At 43.8% G+C, this 22,994-nt stretch overlaps 3 protein-coding genes across 8 annotated transcripts; 1 reads left to right on the forward strand and 2 right to left on the reverse strand.

The window, feature by feature from the left end:
- Nucleotides 1–5,299: 5,299 nt before the first annotated feature.
- Nucleotides 5,300–10,734, reverse strand: dbf4 (DBF4 zinc finger). The gene is made up of 13 exons (XM_010902499.4): nt 10,643–10,734; nt 10,195–10,278; nt 9,905–10,074; nt 9,276–9,464; nt 8,901–8,951; nt 8,677–8,746; nt 8,120–8,205; nt 7,977–8,022; nt 7,794–7,839; nt 7,557–7,682; nt 7,183–7,306; nt 6,865–6,983; nt 5,300–6,673 (listed from the first exon to the last, which is right to left on the reverse strand). Exons 2-13 carry the CDS (start codon nt 10,250–10,252, stop codon nt 5,833–5,835), a joined length of 1,926 nt encoding a protein of 641 aa, XP_010900801.1. The 5' UTR covers nt 10,253–10,278; nt 10,643–10,734; the 3' UTR covers nt 5,300–5,832.
- A 114-nt stretch (nt 10,735–10,848) lies between these two features.
- slc25a40 (solute carrier family 25 member 40) lies at nt 10,849–20,495 on the forward strand. Of its 6 annotated transcripts, XM_020041355.3 has the most exons (12): nt 11,026–11,108; nt 11,240–11,338; nt 11,446–11,559; nt 11,671–11,730; nt 11,826–11,932; nt 12,453–12,520; nt 17,571–17,695; nt 17,848–18,021; nt 18,143–18,252; nt 18,467–18,548; nt 18,674–18,754; nt 18,897–20,495. In XM_020041355.3, exons 3-12 carry the CDS (start codon nt 11,451–11,453, stop codon nt 19,028–19,030), a joined length of 1,050 nt encoding a protein of 349 aa, XP_019896914.1. In that variant the 5' UTR covers nt 11,026–11,108; nt 11,240–11,338; nt 11,446–11,450; the 3' UTR covers nt 19,031–20,495. The 6 variants fall into 6 exon arrangements, with proteins under 6 accessions (XP_019896915.1, XP_010900802.1, XP_019896914.1 ...); XM_020041356.3 differs by lacking the exons at nt 11,026–11,108; nt 11,240–11,338 and adding an exon at nt 10,849–10,938; XM_010902500.4 differs by lacking the exon at nt 11,240–11,338 and having other exon boundaries at nt 11,025–11,108.
- A 3-nt stretch (nt 20,496–20,498) lies between these two features.
- LOC105029248 (E3 ubiquitin-protein ligase TRIM39) lies at nt 20,499–22,799 on the reverse strand. The gene is made up of 6 exons (XM_020041352.3): nt 22,629–22,799; nt 22,318–22,416; nt 21,763–21,993; nt 21,638–21,660; nt 21,393–21,511; nt 20,499–21,255 (listed from the first exon to the last, which is right to left on the reverse strand). The coding sequence occupies exons 1-6, from the start codon at nt 22,797–22,799 to the stop codon at nt 20,720–20,722; spliced, it is 1,179 nt and encodes a 392-aa protein (XP_019896911.2). The 3' UTR covers nt 20,499–20,719.
- Between the last annotated feature and the right edge of the window lie 195 nt (nt 22,800–22,994).

Below are 22,994 nucleotides of genomic sequence, written 5' to 3' on the forward strand. Positions count from 1 at the left end.
CTGATGGCTACTTCCAGCAGGATAATGCACCATGTCACAAAGCTCGAATCATTTCAAATTGGTTTCTTGAACATGACAATGAGTTCACTGTACTGAAATGGCCCCCACAGTCACCAGATCTCAACCCAATAGAGCATCTTTGGGATGTGGTGGAACGGGAGCTTTGTGCCCTGGATGTGCATCCCACAAATCTCCATCAACTGCAAGATGCTATCCTATCAATATGGGCCAACATTTCTAAAGAATGCTTTCAGCACCTTGTTGAATCAATGCCACGTAGAATTAAGGCAGTTCTGAAGGCGAAAGGGGGTCAAACACAGTATTAGTATGGTGTTCCTAATAATCCTTTAGGTGAGTGTATGTATGTGCAAGTGGGAATGAATAGTGTTATGAGTCCAATTCAAGTATAAATGGCAATTCTGATTGTGCAATTGAGCAAGTTGGAGGTGTAAGGTAGTCTGTGCAACTGAATGTGGGGATAGCAGCAATGAGGTTCCCGAGGTAGACAAATAGTACAAGGGAGTAGTGCAAAAAGGTCCCTGAGAGGCGGTACTAAGTGGTGGGCAGGTGGGTGTGGTTAGTGATGGGATAGGTCATAGAGTTCAGCAGAGTTACAGTAGATGGGAAGAAACTGTTCCTGAGCCTGCTGGTGCAGGGACGAAGAGACCTGTACCACCTGCCTGATGGTAGGAGGGCAAACAGTTTGTGGCATAGATGTGAAGTATCTCTGATGATGCTGCGTGCCCTGTGCAGACACCGCTTGCTCTGAAGTTCCATGATGGCTAATTAATTCTATTAGTTCTAAAATTATGCAAGCCATTATTTAGAGACTTACACCTACAAATCAAATACAATGTTTTTTTTCACAAGCATCATTAACAACAAAGTTCTTAGCCCCTCCACCCCAAAAAAGAAAAAAACACTTTTAAAACCAAAAATAAAAGGAAAAAAGGTAAAGTATCAACACAGCAGTATTAATTGCTTAACAGACTTACAGCAGACTTGAGTGGCTGGGCTGATTAGCAATTTTTAAGGTCCTGTGTAGCTCACTTGGTAAGGGCTTGTTATGCTAGGATTGCAGGTTTGAATCTAATGGGATGACAAAGCATGATCCATGCAGTACATACAGGTAGGGGTATCAGTCTTTGTCAGCACATTGATTTTATAGAAAATTAATGTATTTTTATATCCTTATTTTTTTATTTTCTGTTAGAAGGCCTTTGTATTCTGTATGCATGAAACATTACATATACTCAACAACTTGTCTCTCCCTGTCAGCAACTCGTGATGTCTCTGTGTTCAGGGGCAGTAATGAATGGAATGTCGGCTGAGTAATGCTCCTAGTCTCCATCTATGTGTGGTAGACTAGGCCTTGGGCCTAGCAGAAACCACTAGAAGTCTTCCTTTTGGGGGTACGTCTTAATAGGAGCAGTGGGGCTCCTGCTCCTTGTATTATAGAGGTGAACAGGACTCTATTCCTTATTGGGAGAGTTGAGTTAACAAAACCACCAATAGTAACATGCCCCTGTTGTCATGTGTGAGCTTTTACCAAGTTGCTTGGGCAACTGACATTCTATGATTATCTATGACTCCTGGATCTACAGGTGCTGGTCATAAAATTAGAATATCATCAAAAAGTTGATTTATTTCAGTAATTCCATTCAAAAAGTGAAACTTGTATAATGTATACATTAATTCCACACAGACTGATATATTTCAAGTGTTAATTTCTTTTAATTTTGATTATAATTAGAATATTGTGAAAAGGTTCAATATTGAAGACACCTGGTACCACACTCTACTCAGCTAATTAACCCAAAACACCTGCAAATGCCTTTAAATGGTCTCTCAGTCTAGTTCTGTAGGCAACACAAGCATGGGGAAGACTGCTGACTTGACAGCTGTCCAAAAGACGACCGTTGACACCTTGCACAAGGAGGGCAAGACACAAAAGGTCATTGCTAAAAAGGCTGGCTGTTCACAGAGCTTTGTGTCCAAGCACATTAATAGAGAGGTGAAGGGAAGGAAAAGATGTGGTAGAAAAAAGTGTACAAGCAATAGGGATAACCGCACCCTGGAGAAGATTGTGAAACAAAACCCATTTAAAAATTTGGGGGAGATTCACAAAGAGTGGACTGCAGCTGGAGTCAGTGCCTCAAGAACCACCACGCACAGACGTATGCAAGACATGGGTTTCAGCTGTCGCATTCCTTGTATCAAGCCACTTTTGAACAAGACACAACGTCAGAAGCATCTCACCTGGGCTAAAGTCAAAAAGGACTGGACTGCTGCTGAGTTATGTTCTCTGATGAAAGTAAATGTTGCATTTCCTTTGGAAATCAAGGTCCCAGAGTCTGGAGGAAGAGAAGAGAGGCACAGAATCCATGTTGCTTGAAGACCAGTGTAAAGTTTCCACAGACAGTGATGGTTTGGGGTGCCATGTCATCTGCTGGTGTTGGTCCACTGTGTTTTCTGAGGTCAACGCAGCCGTCTACCAGGAAGTTTTAGAGCATTTCATGCTTCCTGCTGCTGACCAACTTTATGGAGATGCAGATTTCATTTTCCAACAGGACTTGGCACCTGCGCACATTGCCAAAGCTACCAGTACCTGGTTTAAGGACCATGGTATCCCTGTTCTTAATTGGCCAGCAAACTCGCCTGACCTTAACCCTATAGAAAATCTATGGGGTATTGTGGAGAGGAAGATGCTATATGCCAGACCCAACAATGCAGAAGAGCTGAAGGCCACTATCAGAGCAACCTGGGCTCTCATAACACCTGAGCAGTGCCACAAACTGATCGACTCTATGCCACGCCGCATTGCTGCAGTAATTCAGGCAAAAGGAGCCCCAACTAAGTATTGAGTGCTGTACATGCTCATACTTTTCATGTTCATACTTTTCAGTTGGCCAACATTTCTAAAAATAATTTGATTTGGTCTTAAGTAATATTCAAATTTTCTGAGATACTGAATTTGGGATTTTCATTAGTTGTCAGTTATAATCATCACAATTAAAATAAATAAACATTTGAAATATATCAGTCTGTGTAATTAATGAATATAATATACAAGTTTCACTTTTTGAATGGAATTACTGAAATAAATCAACTTTTTGATGATATTCTAATTTTATGACCAGCACCTGTATGTCTGTATGCAATCTTGCATTATCTAGGGTACATCATGGAAAAAAAGTATCTTGGGTCTTTCAAATTCGCCCCTTGGATTTTCCTTCATTTTGACTTCTGTGAAATACTCGTTAACATCTCCTCCGAGACTGCTGAACGGATTTGCATGCCGTTTGGTGTGAAGGACCTTTGAACCATTATCTTTAAATGTTATATAAGGAAAGTTGATATCTCAAACAATATGGCCAAAATCAGCGAACGAAATTGAGCTGGGCGGGTCTATGACTTTAGACGTCCATTAAACCCAAATGGAACATCAAATAGCTACGAAATGAAACATACTTGTGTCTGCTTAGAATAGACAGGAAAACTCCCATACAGAAATACCGCTTGGGGGTGCTATAAACATAATCGATGTTTCTCACGATTTTGCCATAGGATAAAAACACACTTAAACGACATTTCCTCCAAAACAGCTGAATGGATTTGGATGACAATTAGTGTAAAGGACGACTGGACCATTGTCTTTAAATGTTATATTATTGTAAATGTTTCTGGTGGATTTTCAAAATATGCATGTGTGCTATTTCGAGTATTATAGATCCCAACCCGATGAGACTATTCAGTCTGCCAGCTGGCACTGTGTTGTAGTGGGAACATCCCGGTCCTTCAATGTTGTGACCCCAGTTTGATTCCCTTCTCAGACATTCCAAATTCTGTATCTCATAAATGCTTTTCCACTTGGTGCTTTTCAGCCTTCACACAACAATACCTGTCTGAAATACCATGATTTTCATTTATTTGTGAGAATATTTGTATTACGTGACCTGTTTTATACTGTTATTGTTTTCCAAAGAAAGGAACCAGCCATGGAGTGATTGGTGTCATTATTTTGTTATAAGTAGGATGTACAGCTATTAGCTATCCATCTATAATAATCTTTGTACAACAGTACACTTTAGTTCCGTTACAAAAGTTTTGTTGCCAACTTTATCTCAGCAAAATTGTAATGGCAGGGGTAAAAAATACATTTGGAGAGGATAGAGAGCAGCCGGTGCCTCCAGTAGCTGTGGTGTAGTCGGGACATCCCAGTTCTTCAGTATTCTGACCCTGGTTCGATTCCCCTTTGAGATGTTCCAAGTATTGCATTTCAGAAATGTATAGCCACTCTTTACTTTTCAGCCTTCACACAATATACATCCCCTCTGTAATACCATGATTCTCATATGTTTAGGAGAATTTCTGGTTTCAAGGTTGTTTTGTTTTGATTTCCTCTCCTTCGATTGGATATCCTGATTACTAGCGGCATTGGGCATTTTTAAATAGCAAAACATTTCTCTAGTGAGAGCATGCAGTAAAATGCTTCCTGGGCCCCGCTTGGCCCCCTGAAACGCTGCTCCCAGCTTTAATTTAACATTGTTATCGTCCTGCTGGTTCCATATTTGAAGTACAGATGCTGCATGTAGAGAACAGTCCGTGGCTTGAGTGGTTGGGGCCTTCTGACACCGCCTGCTGGAGAGTTCTTGAATTACAGGGAACTGGATCCAAGTTATGAACCTGGCAGTTCCCAACACACTAATGAGCCTTGTGTTCAACGTTAGGTGAAGCTGCTATACCAAGCAGTAATGTAGCCAGTCAAGAATATTCTCAGTGGTGCAGTTGTAGAACTGCTTGTTTTCAGTGGCGGACGGTAAATATTTGAGTCCTAAGGAGTAGAGGCTCTGACCATCTACTGTTGTGTCCATCAGCAAACCAGGTCCAACTCCAGGATGACATCACTGAAGGGGCATTTTATATTCAAAGGGGGACACAATCAATTGGACGTCTTAGTCTATTAAAACAAATAGTCCTATTATTCAAATTTATAAAAATGTACACAGGCTGATTTTCATGCACACCAAGCTCTGGCCTGTTACTTAAGCAGGGCAGTTCCTACTCCTTGCATTTAGATTAATTTGCATGCTTTTCTGCAAGGTAAAATAGTCAGCCAATTGTAAACAAGGATGATACGGCTGGCCATTACTTTTCAATTATTATTTTTGATTCCAAAATTTCACTCAAGTATTTGCATACCGCACAATGAATTGCAATATTTTGTTGAAAATAATTCACATCCATTTTATGCTCCTATTGTGCAGTCCAAAATCAACGACCATGGTAGCGGTACAGGTGTAGTCATTATTATTTATACATTTTTTACATTTGTACAACACAATAAACACACAGAGAAAGGTATGACATTTTGACAACTTGTTGTCCCAAATACCAGTTATCCAGTTAAAAACAGAATTATCCAGATCTCGACACCAAAATACTGAAGTCGCCGTTTCAGTTTCTTTTTAGTCTGTTTTCCAGATAAAACCATTACTGCCTTTTTCCCCCAGATAAAACCACCTTCCCAACCTGAACAAAACTCTCCCTATCCAGAGCCACAGATGTGGGACAGGCCTAGACGCTACAGTGTACACAGTGCACATATAAAGGATTCTCTCTGCAATACAAACCCCGCCCCCAGTTAGGTACAGGGAAGGTATGATTGGTAGGGACATCCAGACAGAGCCCAACCTTAGACCAGCTTCCATGTAGACTAACTGTTGTGGAACTCATCCAGCATCACACAGGTTAATACATTGATCCAGTGAGGCACAAGCAAGGCAGAGCGCGCACCGGGAGGACTCCGGGTCACAGCCCTCGCTCCCCTCTCTAGCTGGGAAATCCTTTGAACTCCCAGTCCGTGTCCTCACTGGAGTGGAACAGCTGCCAGAGGCTCAACAGACCGCTGCTGGGAATGTTGCTTTGTTGTCCCGGTTCTGTAGTCGCCGCCTGCGGCCGGTCAACTTTCCGCCTCTTCCGTCTGTAATCCCTGACCCTCCTCTGTAACGTCCTCTCTGGAGCAGGTGTGTGTGGGTCACCAGCCCCGTGCTCTGGAAAAGCATCCCCAGCCGACACATCACAGCCCAGTTCACACCCCTCTAAAGCTCCCGGCTTGGGGTTCTCTGATGAGACAGCCGCACGGGAATGACCCAATGAGACTTTTATTGGTCGGACACATTCTAAATCCTCTCCAGGGGGTAACGTGAAGCACCTATCTGATTCATGTCGGTGGTGTAACGAAGAGCTCCCAAGCCTGTCTAGGAGAGTTCTCTGGCCCGGATGACAGAGTCGGGGCTTGGTATCAGACTGGGTAGACACGGCCCTCTGGAGGTGCTTGTAGGGGGGTGGGTCCTGGTGAGTCCTGGATTCCAGCTGACAGGGGGTCTTGAAGGAGAGGGGCTGGGGTTTGTATGGGACCATGGAGCCTCCCAGCGTTCCCTGGCTGCTGTTACAAAGAGGCGCCACACTGTTGGGCCTCCAGTGCTGTTCTGAGGGGTTTCCCACAGGGGCTCCCACATTTTGGGACAGTGGGGGTTCCACTGCAGTAGACCAGGACACCGGTCCTAGCTCCATCTCTTTGGTTTCCTCCACCCCCTTTTTCTCCTGCACTTCCTCCATCTGTATGCTGGATCCAGCAGCACACAACATGGACGATACACTGCACTTTGGCCTTCGGGAACAACACAAATCGCCAGATCAGCACAACATGGAAAAATCAGGAAAGGCAACATGCCCATTTTTAATAACAATATTCAGGGCACATAACATTGCATGAATTTCTCTAGGAAAGAAATGAGATACGAGGTAACAGCAAGCGTGAGCGTGCCTGGATGTTGGAGAGACTGAGTAAGACCAGGGCACCTTCTGGTTGATGGTGTTTTGATGGGTCTGAAGTTGAAGGGCAGTGTGGAGACCAGCCTGTCCACCACCAGGTACTCTTCACTCCGTGAGAAGGCTTTGTGCTGCTCACTTTGCAGGTGCTGAGAATTACAGACAAGAGGTCAACCATCCCTACAAGGTCAGGTTCCACTTCATCATACGGAAGACCTTTTGGTCATTCTTTACATATTTATTTTATGGTGTCTGGTATTTGGCACAATGGATCACGGAGCAAGTAGAAAACAACTGAAATATGTTCAGTCTGGCAGTGTTAATTTAAACAAATGTATCCCAGCTCACAGATTTTATGTTGTCGTATTTGAGAGAGCAGCACTCGCAGTAGCCCCCGCGTTTCTTCTCTCGGTTCCTCCTGTTTCGGGCCTGCCCCCTTTCCTCACTGGCTGACACTCTCCCACCTCGGTTCCTGACACACCCAAAGACCAGTAGGTAATAGCAAGGTTAGAGTTCAATCACAATCACAGTTGCATAACAAGCAAAGTTTATCTAGGTTGGTGCTCAGCAGACAACACACAGCCATTTTCTGCATTGGCAAAAAAAAAAAAAAAAAAGAATATACAGCAACACGACTTCTTCTGCAATTTGCGGATGATCTTTCTGTCTTTCAAACTGAAGGGTTAAGATACATGGTCTATTGACTGGATGACCCCATGTACCGGTGCTCCTTAGGTCTCTTCCCAGGGTGGTCCTTGTCCTCTACCAAGAATGGACTGCAGGGGGGAGCTGATGTCAGGTTAAATTCCGGCATGCACGACATGGCCAGGTAGATTGGACGGTAATGTCTGGCAAAGACAAAACAAGGGTTATTCTATGTTACATGCTCAATACCAACTGATGACGACAACTGCCTTCATACATGTCAATACTACAGACATTTACTTTCATTGACCCACCTGCTGGAGTCCTCTACCTTCACAAAGGGCTTACCGATCCTTCCACCTGAGCAAAACCCAGACGACAGGTTATAAAAGACAATGCACAGGTCTGGGTAAAATGACTCGTATTCTCACACAACTGAGACCAACGACAACATTCATCTGCCGAAATCACACGGTGTGTCACACTGTGTGCCTTACCTTTACCCATCTGGAAGGCTGGTTTTCTTGTAAGCTGAGCTTTGGCCTACATCAATAAAGAATAAAACACAAGACTCATGATGCAAGTGGTTGTTTCCATCCAGCAGAAACGTTCAAAGGAGCGGTGCAGAAATACGACTTACACTTTTTTGGACGGCCGCTGTGGTTGTGGTTGAGTTTTCAGCAGCGTAAGGAGCTTTCTTTTTCTTTTCGATGTAAGCTAGTACATCTGCAGTAGAGGGAAATATATATTTTTACACATGAAAACGTGTTGTTGTTATAGGAACATTTGACAGTATCGCCTCAGGTGCGTTGTTTCGTCTTTAAATTCAGCCCTGAAGGTTCTTAAATGTCAGCTATCAAATCACCACAATAACCGGTGTCCATTCGTTGCTCATGTAAATCTAAATAGAAGGTTATGCTACATTGTTTACATAGGGCTAGTTTACATTATGCAAAATGTTGAGACATCAAAGTAGACTCAAGACCATTTTGATATGTAAACTTACACATATTGATAGTTTCAGACACCCCCTTTCGGGGTAGCTTGCGACACATATTCAATAGAGCCCCCCCCAAATTGATAAATGCTGTTCAAAGGTTACGGTAATTATTATGCAAACAAATGTTATAGAATATAAAGCTACAGAAAATGAAAATATTATTTCAAAAAAATCTAAGAAATCAAAAATTGTAATACCATCAATGTAGAGAATTTTTACTCCCCACTCCAGAGCATTGGACAGGATCTTGTTGACCTGTATCCTCTCCTAAAAAATAAAAACATTTTAACCGAAGAACTGATATCCCTTGAAATTCCTAACATTTAAATCCAAATGTTTCAATCAACCTTCCTCAAGTAAGAAATCTCTCTGCCTTTTAAGTTGCAGCATTTAAGTGGGCTTGTTGAGAATATTAACAAACCTGTTCTTTTACAACTCTCTCCAACAAAGACTTCCCTCTGCTTGTGACTACCTGTGAAACCAGAGAGAATGTGTTGGATCAGTTTGGCAACAAATTCTGCTATTATATTGTAGTCCACACCTACCCCATAAGTCATTTTCCTTTTACAAGGGAATTTATATTTTTCTGTAATTAATATCACTATAAAAGTGGGGAAAATATATTATACAAGTTTAATAAATTAGTGAAAGCTGGTCTTCCTAAAAATGTGAAGTTGACATACATACAATGGCTGGTGAATACATCCAGGCCAGACTTTGATCCAACTCAGAAATTATCTATATTCATTCCATGTGGATTGCCGGGGACATGACAAGAACAGGATAGTTGACTCACTGTATCTGCCTGGCCCTGAGAGCTTCCTTTGTGACAGTCCCTATAGCTGCCAGGACGAGGGTGGGGGGAGCTGGGTCCAGAGTCCGGACTGGGGACAGGGGATTCACAGCCAAGGCACTGCACATACCTAGCCTCCCTCTTATTAGATACCAGGTACTTGATCTCCTTACTGAAGAACTTCTCCACAGTCTGATAGAGATAGACAGAGGAGACACTACCGGGTCACATGCTTGATTAAAACATGACAAACACAAGCAGAAAGCAGTCTGAGCCAGGGTTAATCAAGTCATTGATTTAAAATAGTGGTGAAAATAGACAGAAACCTTCAGGACATAAGCAATGGCTTACAAAGTTACACTCAAAAAGACTGAAAGCCCCTAATCGTCAGCCGACAGTAGCCACAGTGTGAAAGGCAGAATGTTGTCAGTTCACTTTGAAACGTTTCTTTTAATCAAATGTCAGGACGTTAACATCTGGTTTGCAATTAAACCCCAACCTGCAAATTTGAATTTCCAATAACACTGGTTTATGAAATAGTTAACCTTTGTATCAAAGGCAGGAAAACTGATAAATGTATCCTCCACATGCTATGTGCTATTGTGGTTGAAAGAAAGTAATCAGACACTTACCCCTCCCAACCTTTTGATGTCATTCTCTAATGCCTCTGCTCTTCTGTTAGATGGTAAATCTAAGTAGAATATTTTTCCATTGAAAGGCTTAGTTTGTGCAGGATAGGATTCACATGGTTTGGCTTGGTTCTTCGAAGCTGACTTGTGCACCTTACCAACAACTTTGGGGTCTAAAATGCAGCAAAGTTAGTCTTCATTGTTGACAAACATTTTCTTGGAGATTGTTCTTAGGCTGTTCAACAATATTGGGTAACAACTTTTCTGTATACACGTATATAATTATAAATCACCTTGTAAATGGGGCTTTGCAGACCTTTGGATGCGTCTAGGTTTCATGGTCAATAACATATGAGAAAAGAAGTTCCTCGTTTTCTCTGTGATTTAAAAAAAACATACATAAATCTGTTAGTTAAAGGTAAACGCTAGCTAACGGATGCGTACTGTATGTACCTAGCTAACGCTAACACAAAAGCTAAATAGCCTGAACAGCTAACAAGTTAGTTAGGCAAAATAAGTGTTAAGCGAGGCGACAACATAAGAAGTTTGACTTAAAAATAACAAACAGAGCCCATCTAGCACAGATAAACTAAACAAATCAAAAAAGTGTCTCGGCAATGTAAACATGTTTAAACAACAGCAACTACCGTGTAGCAATGCGGAATCAGCTACTGACCGCAAAATTAAATAGCTACAGGAGCTAACCAACAGCGCATTTACAGGCCAACAGTTAAGATTTACCTCGAGAATGGCAGCGGTCTTCTTAATCTTAAACAATATACAGTATATTAAAATTTGACACAACCGATTGCCACGGAAGTTCCCGCCACCATCTTTTGACTTTTTAGTTCCTGCTGGCTAACTACTGTAGCTCAGATGATTTTGTTGACATATATCCGAAATAACGTTGTGTTGAAGTTGTTCTTCTTTCCCGCTCCGAAAAATCCCATGATTCCAAATTAGGGGGGGGTGTTGCTGAAAGCTACTTTGGCGTTCGAAAGCGAAGTTTCCACATATTATTTCCACCTATTTTATAAGTAAGAGTCGTTAAAGCCAGTAGCTAATAATTTAAACACAAAACAAATAATTAGACTTGTAAATATTTGTAGGTATTTGCACTTATCTCGGTGGCTACTACGTGCTCTCCGTTTGCTAAGAATGTGCTGTACAGAAAGTCCAAATATTTATACAGGAAATGTCATGTTGGGTAAGCAGTGTGTAGGCAATAGATATTGCATCTTGATTAACGAACCCATGTGTTATGGAATTGACCCTCAAAGCTAATGTAAGCAGGTAAAACGAGCTATAATAATAACAAAAACATCACTTTTGAAATAGGTTTGCTTAGGATTTAGTCGTTGACATCGAGGACACGCTAAAGAGGACACGTAATGAAAACCAAGAGCAATACTTATTTTCCACGGTGGAACAGTTAAAGTACGGTTATTGTAGCTTATAGTTTTAAGTTCTTGAGATATATTACATGTAATCTAAATATATAGAAATATAATAACTAATTTAAATGTGCTTAATGTCTTTATTAGGCATTATGAGTGGTCATTCTGGTCAAAGTCCTGTGCCGGTGGAAAGCAATGGTATTACTCCATTTCAGCAGATGGTGGCGTCCTGTTCAGGGGCTCTCTTGACTTCCCTGTTTGGTGAGCACCTTAGACAAGGGAACTGTCAAACTAGCCACATACACTATATCCTGAGATTGTGGAGTCATTATTGCCGTATTTAATCTGGTTGTACAACTCTGTATTCAACAGTTACCCCTCTGGATGTTGTGAAGATCAGACTCCAGGCTCAAAAAAGTCCCTTATTCAAAGGTAATTTGTTACACTCAATGTAACCTACCTCCTCCCTATCCTCTTCCAAGGCCACTGTGCAAAAGACATTCCACATTTTCCCCATTGTTTTCCAGGGAAATGTTTTGTGTACTGCAATGGCCTGATGGACCACATCTGTGTGTGTACGAACGGCAACTCCAAGGCCTGGTACAAGGCCCCTGGCCACTTCAACAGCACTCTGGTAAACACCTCCATGTCTTCCACTACTCCAAACCAACCCCTAAAGCTTTAAGTATACCTTGTTCGTCTGGTGAATTGTCCCATTGGTCTCACGTGCTGTGTTTGCATACTTCTAATTTTTCGCTCTGACAAAAAAATAGGAGAGGCACGTGCCTGCTATGCGCCACGAGAAAAGGCTAGAAAAAAGTTAGTATGCCCAAACATCTGAAATTACCCCTCTCTAACCACAACCCCCCCCCCCCTCCTCCCCAAAGTAAACTGAAGTTGCACAGTCAATTTACAGGTGGTAACTGTCCACATGCCTTCACCTGGAATTGTAAATTGATCTTAACCCCCATATAGATCTGCCAGAATTGGGGTAGATATGGAGGACCATGCATGGTGCATCAGCCTCAAGTTAAAGCCCATAAAAATCTAACTATTAAATGCATTATCAGTATGTATAAGCAGTTATACACATCTCCATTTGGGGGTGTATGCACACATTGTTTCTTATTCTAATTTCTTAACTCTGTCATCAGGATGCCTTTATTAAGATAGTCCGAAGAGAAGGAGTCAAGTCATTATGGAGCGGCCTCCCTCCCACTCTGTAAGTGTAACGTTTGCTGTTTCTACTGCATTACTAGTTCCCACGGTTTCAGCACTGATTTATGGTCTCCTGTGTCTTGAGTGGCTGGCCCGCTGTTACTCAGCTGGACCATAGCCTGTTGATAAATAATTTGCTTGTTTCCCATTAACTTCAGTTCATTTGTGTCTACCTGTAAAGATGGACACCGATTTTGTAGGCTCATGTTTTATTGCTATTTGATTTATCAGTGTTCATTTTAAATCTCTCAGTCCCTTACTTTTTGTCTGAACTGTATGGTTAAAGATGACCTGGCATTTGTTTATTGATGTATAGTAATATAAGTTTGGGGTCACTTAGAAATGTCCTTGTTTTCCCTGAAAAAGTATGTGAAATTAGTTTGAATAGAAAATATAGCAAAATGAATAGGAAATGTTTGCTTAGGATTTAGGGCATAGCCTGAAAAAGCAACGTGGCACCCCCCTCTCCATCCTATGGGCCCACCACTCATGGGAGGAACCGCTGGGGTCGGGTGCGCTGCCATATGGGTGGCAGTGAAGGCCAGGGGCCTCGACGGACCAGACCCGGGCGGCAGGGGCTGGCTCTGGGGATGTGGAACGTCACCTCTCTGTGGGGGAAGGAGCTGGAACTTGTGAGGGAGGTGGAGCGCTATCAGTTAGATCTGGTGGGGCTTACATCCACACACAGTGTCGGTTCTGAAACCGTACTCCTGGATAGGGGATGCCCAGGGTGTGAGACGCCGGGCGGGGGTTGGGATACTCATAAGCCTCCGGCTGAGTGCCGCTATGTTGGAGTTTACCCCACTGGATGAGAGGGTCGCCTCCATACGCCAACGGGTTGTGGGGGTGGGAATCTCTGACTGTTGTTTGTGCATATGCCCCAAACAGCAGTTCGGAGTATTTGGCCTTCTTGGAGACCCTGAATGGAGTCCTGTATGGGGTGCTCACGTGGGCAATGATGGAGACACCTAGAGAGGCGTGATAGGGAGGAACGGCCTCCCTGATCTGAACTCGAGTGGTCGTTTGTTGTTAGAGTTCTGTGCTAGTCATGGATTATCTATAACGAACACCATGTTCGAAAATAAGGATGCTCATAAGTGTACGTGGTACCAGAGCACCCTAGGCCGAAGGTCGATGATTGATTTTGTGATCGTGTTATCGGATCTGAGACGGCATGTTTTGGACACTCTGGTAAAGAGAGGGGCGGAGCTGTCAACCAATCACCATCTGGTGGTGAGTTGGGTCAGGGGGTGGGGGAAGACTCTGGACAGACCGGGAAATCCCAAACGGGTAGTGCGGGTGAACTGGGAACGTCTGGCATCCCTGTGGAGGTTGGGAGCATTGAACCTGAGTGGTCGATGTTCAAAGCCTCCATTGCCGAAGCTGCGGGGAGCTGTGGTCTAAAGGTCTTAGGTGCATTAAGGGGCGGTAACCCTCGAACACCCTGGTGGACACCGGTGGTCAGGGAAGCCGTCAGAATGAAAAAGGAGGCCTTCCGGGATATGTTATCCCGGAGGACTCCGGGGACGGTTGCAGTGTACCGACAGACCCGAAGGGCTGCGACCTCTGCTGTGAAAGAGGCAAAACAGCGGGTGTGGGAGGAGTTTGGGGAAGCCATGGAGAAGGACTTTCGGTCGGCACCAAGGTGTTTCTGGAAAACCGTCCGCCACCTCAGGAGGGGAAAACGGTGAACTATCTAAGCTGTGTACAGTAAGGATGGGACACTGTTGACCTCAACTGAGGAGGTAATTGGGCGATGGAAGGAACACTTTGAGGAACTCCTAAATCCCACTAACACGCCCTCTATAGTGGAGGCTGATGGGGAAGCATCGTCAATCTCCATGGCAGAAGTCACTGAGGTAGTCAAACAACTCCACAATGGCAAAGCTCCGGGGATTGACGAGATCCGTCCAGAAATGTTGAAAGCTTTGGGTGTGGAGGGGATGTCTTGGATGACACGCCTCTTCAATATTGCGTGGGAGTCGGGGAAAGTGCCTAAGGAGTAGCGGACCGGGGCGGTGGTTCCCCCGTTCAAAAAGGGGGACCAGAGGGTGTGTGCCAATTACAGGGGTATCACACTTCTCAGCCTCCCTGGGAAAGTCTACTCAAAGGTACTGGAAAGGAGGGTTCGGCAGATAGTCGAACCTCAGATTGAAGAGGAACAATGCGGATTCCGTCCTGGTTGTGGAACAACCGACCAGCTCTTTACTCTTGCAAGGATCCTGGAGGGGGCCTGGGAATATGCCCATCCAGTCTACATGTCTTTTGTGGATCTGGAGAAGGCGTCGGACTCGTTCCAGGTGGGGGTTGTCACCAATCCAGATTGTAACTTTTATGGACAGGATATCGAGGCGTAGTCTGGGTGGGGAGGGGTTGCAGTTCGGTGGGCTGGGGATCTCATCGCTGCTTTTTGCAGATGATGTGGTCCTGATGGCATCATCGGTCTGTGACCTTCAGCACTCACTGGACCGGTTCGCAGCCGAGTGCGAAGTGGTTGGGATGAGGATTAGCACCTCTAAATCTGAGGCCATGGTTCTCAGTAGGAAACCGATGGAGTGCCTCCTCCGTGTAGGGAATGAGGCGTTACCCCAAGTTAAGGAGTTCAAGTATCTCGGGGTCTTGTTCACGAGTAAGGGGACAATGGAGCTGGACATTGGCTGGAGAATCTGAGAAGCAGGGGCGGTATTGCATTCGCTTTACTGCATCGTTGTGACGAAAAGAGAGCTGAGTCGGAAGGCAAAGCTCTCAATATACCGGTCAGTTTTCCTTCCTACCTATGGTTATGAAGGCTGGGTCATGACCGAAAGAACAAGATTGCGAGTACAAGCGGCTGAAATGGGTTTTCTCAGAAGGGTGGCTGGCTTCTCTCTTATGGATAGGGTGAGAAGCTCAGCCATCCGTGAGGAACTCTGAGTAGAGCCGCTGCTCCTTTGCATCGAAAGGGGCCAGTTGAGGTGGTTCGGTCATCTGGTAAGGATGCCCCCAGGATCTCTCCCTAGGGAGGTGTTCCAGGCACATCCAGCTGGGAGGAGACCTCGGGTAGGCCCAGGACTAGGTGGAGAGATTATATTTCGGCACTGGCCTGGGAACGCCTCGGGATCCCCCAGTCAGAGCTGGCAAATGTGGCTCGGGAAAGGGAAGTTTGGGGTCCCCTGCTGGAGCTGCTGCCCCCCGACCCGATAGCGGTTAAGCGGATGAAGATGAAATGAGGGATGAATAGGAAATGTATAGTAATTGGCAACATTTTATTTAAATAATATTTGTGTCAAACTTTGCTTTCGGCAAATAATCCTTCATTTGCAGCAATTACAGCCTTGCAGACCTTTGGCGATTCTACTTGTACATTTTTTGGGTAATTTGAAGAGATTTCACCCCATGCTCCTGAAGCACCTCCCACAAGTTAGATTGGCTTGATGGGCACTTGCATACCATACGGTCAAGCTGCTCCCACAACATCAATAGGGTTCAGATTCGGTGACTGTGCTGGCCACTCCATTATAAACAGACTACCAGCTAACTGCTTCTTCCCTAGATAGTTCTTGCATAGTTTTGAGGTGTGCTTTGGCTCATTGTCCTTTTTGGCTCATTGTCCGTACACAGGGTGTGGCATCGTGTTGCAAAATTTAGTTATAGTCTTCCTTTTTCAAGATCCCTTTTAACTTGTACAAATCTCTCACTTTACCACCACCAAAAACCATCACATTGCTTCCACCATGCTTGACAGATGGCGTAGAGCTTTCCTCCAGGATCTTTTTATTTGGTCTGCATCTGACAAATGTTCTTTGTGATCTGAACACCCCAAACTTAGATTTATCTGTCCAACGCTTTTTTCCCAATCTTCCTCTGTCCAATATCTGTGTTCTTTTGCCCATCCAAATCTTTTCATTTTATTGACCAGTCTGAGATCTGGCTTTTTTTGTTGCAACTCTGCCTAGAAGGCAAGCAACCTGGAGTTGCCTCTTCACTGTTGACATTGAGAAAGGTGTTTTGTGGGTACTATTTAATAAACTACCAGTTGAGGACCTGTGAGGGGTCTGTTTCAAACTTGACACTCTAATGTATTTGTCCTCTTGCTCAGTTGTGCACCAGGGTCTCCCACTTCTCTTTTTACTTTTATTAGAGCCAGTTTGTACTGTTCTGTGAAGGGAGTAGTACACAGCTTTGTATGAGATCTTCAGATTCTTGGCCATTTAAGAATTGAAATAACCTTAATTTCTCAGAACAAGAATAGACTGACAAATTTCAGAAGAAAATGATTTGTTTCTGGACATTTTTAGCCGGTAATTGAACCTACAATTGCTCGTGCTCCAGATACTCAACTAGTCTAAATTAAACTCCTGGAACACAGAAGTGACGGTTGCTTATAATGGGCCTCTGTACAGCTGTGTAGATTTTCCATATAAAATCAGCCGTTTCCAGATACAATAGTCATTTACAACATGAACAATGTCTACACTGTATTTCTGATTAATGTGATGTTATTTTCATAGACAGAAAACTTTTCTTTAATGAACAAGGACATTTCTAAGTGACCCCTAACCGTTGAGTGGTATTTATGTATATGTTAATGTTTTTGGTTGTTTGTAACAGTTATTAGTCGCTATCTGTCATGTGGAAACATTAGATGTCCATTTCTGACATGGATGTAACCTACAGAAAGTCTGCACTTCCTTGAACCTTTTCACATTTGATCATGTCAATGTCTCAGCGTTTCATGCATTAAAATGAGGATTTCCTCTTATGTACGTACACCATATTCTACACTGTGATTTCTAAAGACCAAAAAACTATTACAATGAATAAGTCTCCACCCCCTTGATTAATTAATTGCACATTTGGCAATAATTCAAGTCTGTGGGGATAGGTCTCTACTCACTTTGCTCATATCTGGAGAAGTTTCTTGGAGGGGGTCCATGTACAACAACAATCAAGTTATGCAACACATTTTCAGTTGGATTGGTGTCAGGATTGTCGTTATCAGGGAACACTATTTCAAAAAAGTTCAACGATGTGCAGACTAACTGTAAAGCACTGTGCGCTCTTGATTCATGCAGTGTCATGGCAGTCCCAGCCACGGTCATTTACTTCACGTGCTACGACCAGCTGTGTGCTGCCCTGAAGGTCAGAATGGGGTCACACGCCGATGAGGCTCCTCTACTAGCAGGCGCCCTCGCCAGAGGTGAGCCGACACCTATGACCGTTCACCCTAAACATTATGGAGACCCCTTTTTGATATGATAAATAAATGAAAGTACTCCACGTTCTGCGTGTGTTCACCGGCTCGCTGTGAGTGCTGCTTATCCGTTCCCTCTGTCTCTATCTGTGAGTCAGTGGGCTCTGTGACAGTGATCAGTCCATTGGAGCTGATCCGTACTAAGCTGCAGGCCCAAAGACAGTCGTACAGGGAGCTGAGTGAGGTCATCCGCTCTGCAGTACAGGCAGAGGGCTGGCAGTCTCTCTGGAGGGGCTGGGGACCCACACTGCTCAGAGATGTCCCTTTCTCAGGTAGACAAATCACGCAATCTGTCTCTCTCTCTCTAGGGTAGACTACCATGTGACTCCCTGTCGTACTCTCCTCACTGTCTGTCTAACTGAAGGAGCTCCATGGTGTCTGTTTCCTCCTCAGCTATGTACTGGTATAACTATGAGAAGGGCAAGGCGTGGCTGTGCGAGCACTACCATACCAGAGAGCCAACGTTTGCCATCACCTTCTTGTCCGGAGCAGTGTCTGGATCAGTGAGTATTTTAGCGGTGCTCTCGGCTGAATTTGAATTCTTCTCTCGTGTACCTGAGTATTGATCATAGCTGTAAATATCTCATGTTCTATTTTTGTACCTTTTAGATCGTATTTCAGCTTTTGTAACTCTTCTGCGGTGCTACACATTGGAATACCAGCACGGGGCAGCGTTCATATCATGTCATTGTTGACTCTATTGCTCTCTCCCTCCAGATCGCTTCTATAGTGACGCTGCCCTTTGACGTTGTCAAGACCCGGAGGCAGGTGGAGATAGTGGAACTTCAGGAAATGAATTGTGGGTATAGAACTCCCGGGCTGATCACCTGAGTCATGGTATTCTGCTCTGATGTGTTTTATGAGGCGTAGTGAGTGATGTTGATCTGTAGTGGTCCTGTAATGGTTGTGTGGGTGTTTCTATAGTGTCGTCCAGGGCTTCCTCCTCCACTCTCACTGTGATGAGCAGGATTGTGGCTGAGAACGGCATTGGCGGCCTGTTTGCAGGTGGGTTATGTTACGGGACTTTTTTCCCCCCAAAAACACACAGTTACCACAACCTGGATGGACTTCTAACCCATGATCCTTTCTTCTCCTCACCCATCCTCCCCCGTTTTACTGCCTCTCTCCTACTGTGTCTGTCTCCCAGGTTTCCTTCCCAGGCTCATCAAGGTCGCCCCAGCCTGTGCAATTATGATCAGCAGTTATGAGTTTGGCAAGGCCTTCTTCCGCAAGCACAACCAAGAGAGGCTGCTGGTCCCTCAGCAGACCAGCAACACCTGACCTGGCTAGGGCCTCTTACACGGACCGCAGACAAAGCCAGTACCTAGAACCTGTGTGTTTCCTTGGATCCTTAGACATTTCCAGATGTAGTATGCTTGCCTGTGTCCTCCCAACTACGTGGACACTCCAGCGCCCCTCACTGTTATGAAGTGTTCAAGCATGTGATTTCGTCAGGGATTGCAAGTGGAAGTAATAGCCGTTTAGCTTAGCTGGTAGAGCATGATGCTTGGAGGTGTGGACTTGATTCCATAGGATTACCAGCTAGTAGGCTACAAAACTAAATGAAGAGTTTATTTTAGTCTGCTAGCTAGCTACTGTAGCAACAGTTCACTATCACAATGACAAACTTTGAATGAAGCTATTGCTGCATTGTGCTGCTAATAGTGTAGTGGTTGGGGCACAAGACACATGCCTGTCACTCCGGGAATTTCTCACAACTTTTTTATGGGCTTATGGAGGTCAAGTTTAAGCAGGAACTTCTACGCATTTTGGCGTAAATGTGTGGGGGCCCGAGGCCCTCTCAGAACTTCATTTTGTCCCAAATATTGTCAGACAATCAATTGTATTACTACTTAATTTTAAACTCGATGAAAGTATAATGCACTGAAATTAGAGAGAACATTTCTAGAATTAATTAAATGTATTTTGTTGCCAAATCTTTTACTCATTTGCATATTCACAACTATGTAACAAATATTTCCTCAGGCCCATATTAATGTTTTGTTATGAAGTGCATTGAATATGTTGGCCTCTAGGTGGTATCAGAGAATTATATGTGAGAAGAAAATGCCCATTCTTATAGGACAAGAAAACATTTTTTTTAAATGTTTTCTTTCATGTAGTTGGATGTTTTATTACATAACAGGTGTGTAAAGTACATCACACTGTGACTTTCTCTCCTTCTGACTGCTCACACTGGGCTTCAACCAGTGGCCCTATGCTTTACCACACGTGACTGTCCTCTGACAACATTCCAACAGGTTGAGCCACTAAATTAATCTTGGATGGTCCATATTTGTGACATTTCAAGCCAACGGTAGAATGAGAAAACTGCATCTTCATAAGTCATGTGCACAGTGCGTACTGGGGTCTTCGAGATCTAGAGGTGATCATTTCTTGTTCATGGTCTGCAACACATAGAACCCCCTCTGATTGATGTCAGTGTTTTCCGTTTCCTCATCTTCGCAATCATAATGCATGAAGGTTTTTTTCAGTGCCATTTTAAATCATTGTATTGAATTACATTCTTCTTATGAGTTCCACCTCTTAATGAATCTTAGTTTAAACCTGCGCTTGGCCAGATATTGACTGTGAGACGCTGTACATGCTTTCAGAAATTTTCTGTGATTTTTATATTGTTCAATGTAGTATATTCTACAAGAATCATGTGAAATGTCACATTTTGAAAGTTTGTGCAGAAATACGTTGACAGTAAAACTACAATTTTGAATTGTGAAAAGTTAAATCAGTTGTTTTTATTGATAAGGGATTACATTTATTAATGCATTCTATTAATCATTTTACTTTAGTCTAAATAAAACTATGTTTTTACCATTTGAAAAACATACTACATGAGCAAAACTAAATCCTGTGTAACATGTGATCTCATATGTGGGAGGCACCCAGGATAAGCAGCCTCACACAGCTTCAGTACACAACAACAACAGATTAGGTTGGACCAGCCAGTGATCAGCGCTGTTCAGCTGTAACAGAGGCTTTCCCTGGTAGGATCCTGGCAGGGTAAACATCACTGCCAATATTGATGTATGGAAAGACTTTTTCAGTAAAATTGTGGGTGAACATGTGTAGGTGTGTGTTATGATCAAGGTCCACAAATGACAGAGTTTGTCTGGCCCAGTCCAGCTGTATTCTGATCGTCCGAGGTTTCCGTTCCAGAGTCAGGACAATCTGAGGCTCTGTTTGGCTGCGGGCCCAGTATCTATTGTTATAATAACCTACACGCCAGAGGCCAGTCTGCACTGGTCCCTTCCTCTGGACAGACTGAGAGACCACACCCACAAACCATACTGTATTCTCTCCAACATCCGTATCCCAGCTATGTGTCCCTGAATCAAAGCCCTCGGACCCCAGGACCATTCGATAGTTATCAAACCTCTCCGGGTTGTCAGGAAGCAACCGTATCCCATCGCTGAATCTCATACTGGTCAAGTCATCCGAGAGGATGAGTCGTGGATGCGCTGTGTTGGGGTCCAGAATCACAGGATCTGAACAGAGAGAAGGGAGACCTTCAGAAAATTGTTTACTGAAAGATCTTTGCGTGAGAATCATTTGTATTTGTTTTGTGAAGATGTCAATTTTTTTTTGCGAAGATTAACATTTGTAAGAATAAAATCAGTCTCACTGTATTGAACAGTCTTCAGCATCATCTCCAAGACTTGGAACTGCAGGTTGCCCAGATGCTTGGCCACATCTATCAGTGCTCCTGAATCCAACTCTGGGTTAGGCCTCGCGCTCTGGGCTCTACAACCACATTCAGAAGTTAGTTCCGTGGCGGGATTAGGTTCAGAACCACAGAGACAGGAGATGGGTCACTTAACTCTCCACCCTTAATCTGCAATGTGGTGGAGAATGACAAAAATGCCTCACCGCTTCGGTGTGTCCTTGTAGGTCTGCAGCAGGACATTAGAAACAATAAAATCACATCAATCATATCAGCTCATCAATAAATGTATCGTAAAAAGATTGGAGATAGCAGAGATGTTGGTCCTTACCAGGAGGAAGGAGATGTCATCAGATACCAGGTCCCTCTTTATGCCTCCTATTTCTTCTAGGATGAACGCCATCTCTCTGTTCATATCTTCAACTTTGTTCTTCATCCTCAATAGCTTTTCTTCCTTTTCCTCCTTTAGAGATGCCATCCTGGCTGCCTTTTCATGTCTCAGAAACTGGTGGAGCTTCGCAAAGTCCTCCTCTATTTGTTGCACTATCTGCTGGGCCTGGCTCTAAAGACAGTGGCTGCTTTTACACAGGCAGCTCCAATCTGATCTTTTTGACTTATTAGTCTTTTGACAAATCAGTCCAGCTAAGAAAAACATCTGATGTGAAATATCTGATGTGACTCATCAAGAGAACAACAAGGCAATGAGAAACACCAGACATGATTACTTTGGGTTACCTGGAGGTGTGTCCCATCTGTCCAATAAAGTAGGTATTCAGCAATATTGTTGTCCATTTAGGGCACACGTTTTGGCTCAAACCAAATGCACATTATGTAGATTAATCTATATTTTATATACTGCATGGTAAAATAACCAAAGCATTCTTACCTTAATAAGCTCTGTTGTTTGTTCAAAGGTATGTTTAACATCCATAAATCCCTCCAGCTTCTCCTCTAAGGGCTTCAGTCCATTCTCTAAGAGCATCCCCTACAAATCAGTTTTTCCTTTACTTATGCGTCTGTACACATCATGCTTCAGTGCATCTGAAACAAGGCCTTAAAAAGGTTAACATGCACTTTTAAAGAGAACATAATGAGGTAGGTGAGCTGGATGATCAGGAGCTGTACGTTGCTACAGTACAGACATTTGCTAGTAGAGCCTGATCCTGATCATTAGGAGTATTCAGTTTGGTATCATACCTTGCGATCCAGAGCAGCCTCATCTACTGGGATACACTTGTGTGTTTTGTGTTTACTGGACCGCTCACACACCGAACACACAGGCTCTTCATGGTCTAGACAGAATAGTGTGAATATCTTGCTGTGCAGACTGCAGACAGGCCTTTTAACGGAAACTTTCTCCCCCGACATGCTCCGGTTCTTCAGCACAAGGACGGTCGAATCCTTATGGCATTTAACCCCGCACAGTGGGCATTCTCATGATTCCCTCTGCTTCCAGTACAACTCCAGACAGGCTGTATGGCAGCTATGGCCCCATGACAGCAGGACAGGATTCTTCAGGGTCTCAGAGCCCACAGGGCAGGGGAGGGGAGATCCCACTTGGGG

This window comes from Esox lucius, chromosome 20 (genome assembly GCF_011004845.1).
Source record: "Esox lucius isolate fEsoLuc1 chromosome 20, fEsoLuc1.pri, whole genome shotgun sequence".
NCBI lineage: Eukaryota > Metazoa > Chordata > Actinopteri > Esociformes > Esocidae > Esox > Esox lucius.

Excerpts from the sequence above, each read along its gene's own strand:
- dbf4 (XM_010902499.4), bottom strand. The coding sequence starts at position 10,252 with ATGTTATTGACCATGAAACCTAGACGCATCCAAAGGTCTGCAAAGCCC. Across the intron at positions 8,747-8,900 it reads AGAGAGTTGTAAAAGAACAG|GAGAGGATACAGGTCAACAA; the intron begins GTTTGTTAATAT and ends TTTATTTTTTAG. Across the intron at positions 8,023-8,119 it reads CAGCGGCCGTCCAAAAAAGT|GCCAAAGCTCAGCTTACAAG; the intron begins GTAAGTCGTATT and ends TTATTGATGTAG.
- slc25a40 (XM_010902500.4), top strand. The coding sequence starts at position 11,060 with ATGTGCTGTACAGAAAGTCCAAATATTTATACAGGAAATGTCATGTTG. Across the intron at positions 17,696-17,847 it reads AGCAGGCGCCCTCGCCAGAG|TGGGCTCTGTGACAGTGATC; the intron begins GTGAGCCGACAC and ends TCTGTGAGTCAG. Across the intron at positions 18,253-18,466 it reads CCGGAGCAGTGTCTGGATCA|ATCGCTTCTATAGTGACGCT; the intron begins GTGAGTATTTTA and ends CTCTCCCTCCAG.
- LOC105029248 (XM_020041352.3), bottom strand. The coding sequence starts at position 22,799 with ATGTCGGGGGAGAAAGTTTCCGTTAAAAGGCCTGTCTGCAGTCTGCAC. Across the intron at positions 22,417-22,628 it reads AGGCTGCTCTGGATCGCAAG|GGGATGCTCTTAGAGAATGG; the intron begins GTATGATACCAA and ends ACTGATTTGTAG. Across the intron at positions 21,994-22,317 it reads AAACAACAGAGCTTATTAAG|AGCCAGGCCCAGCAGATAGT; the intron begins GTAAGAATGCTT and ends CACTGTCTTTAG.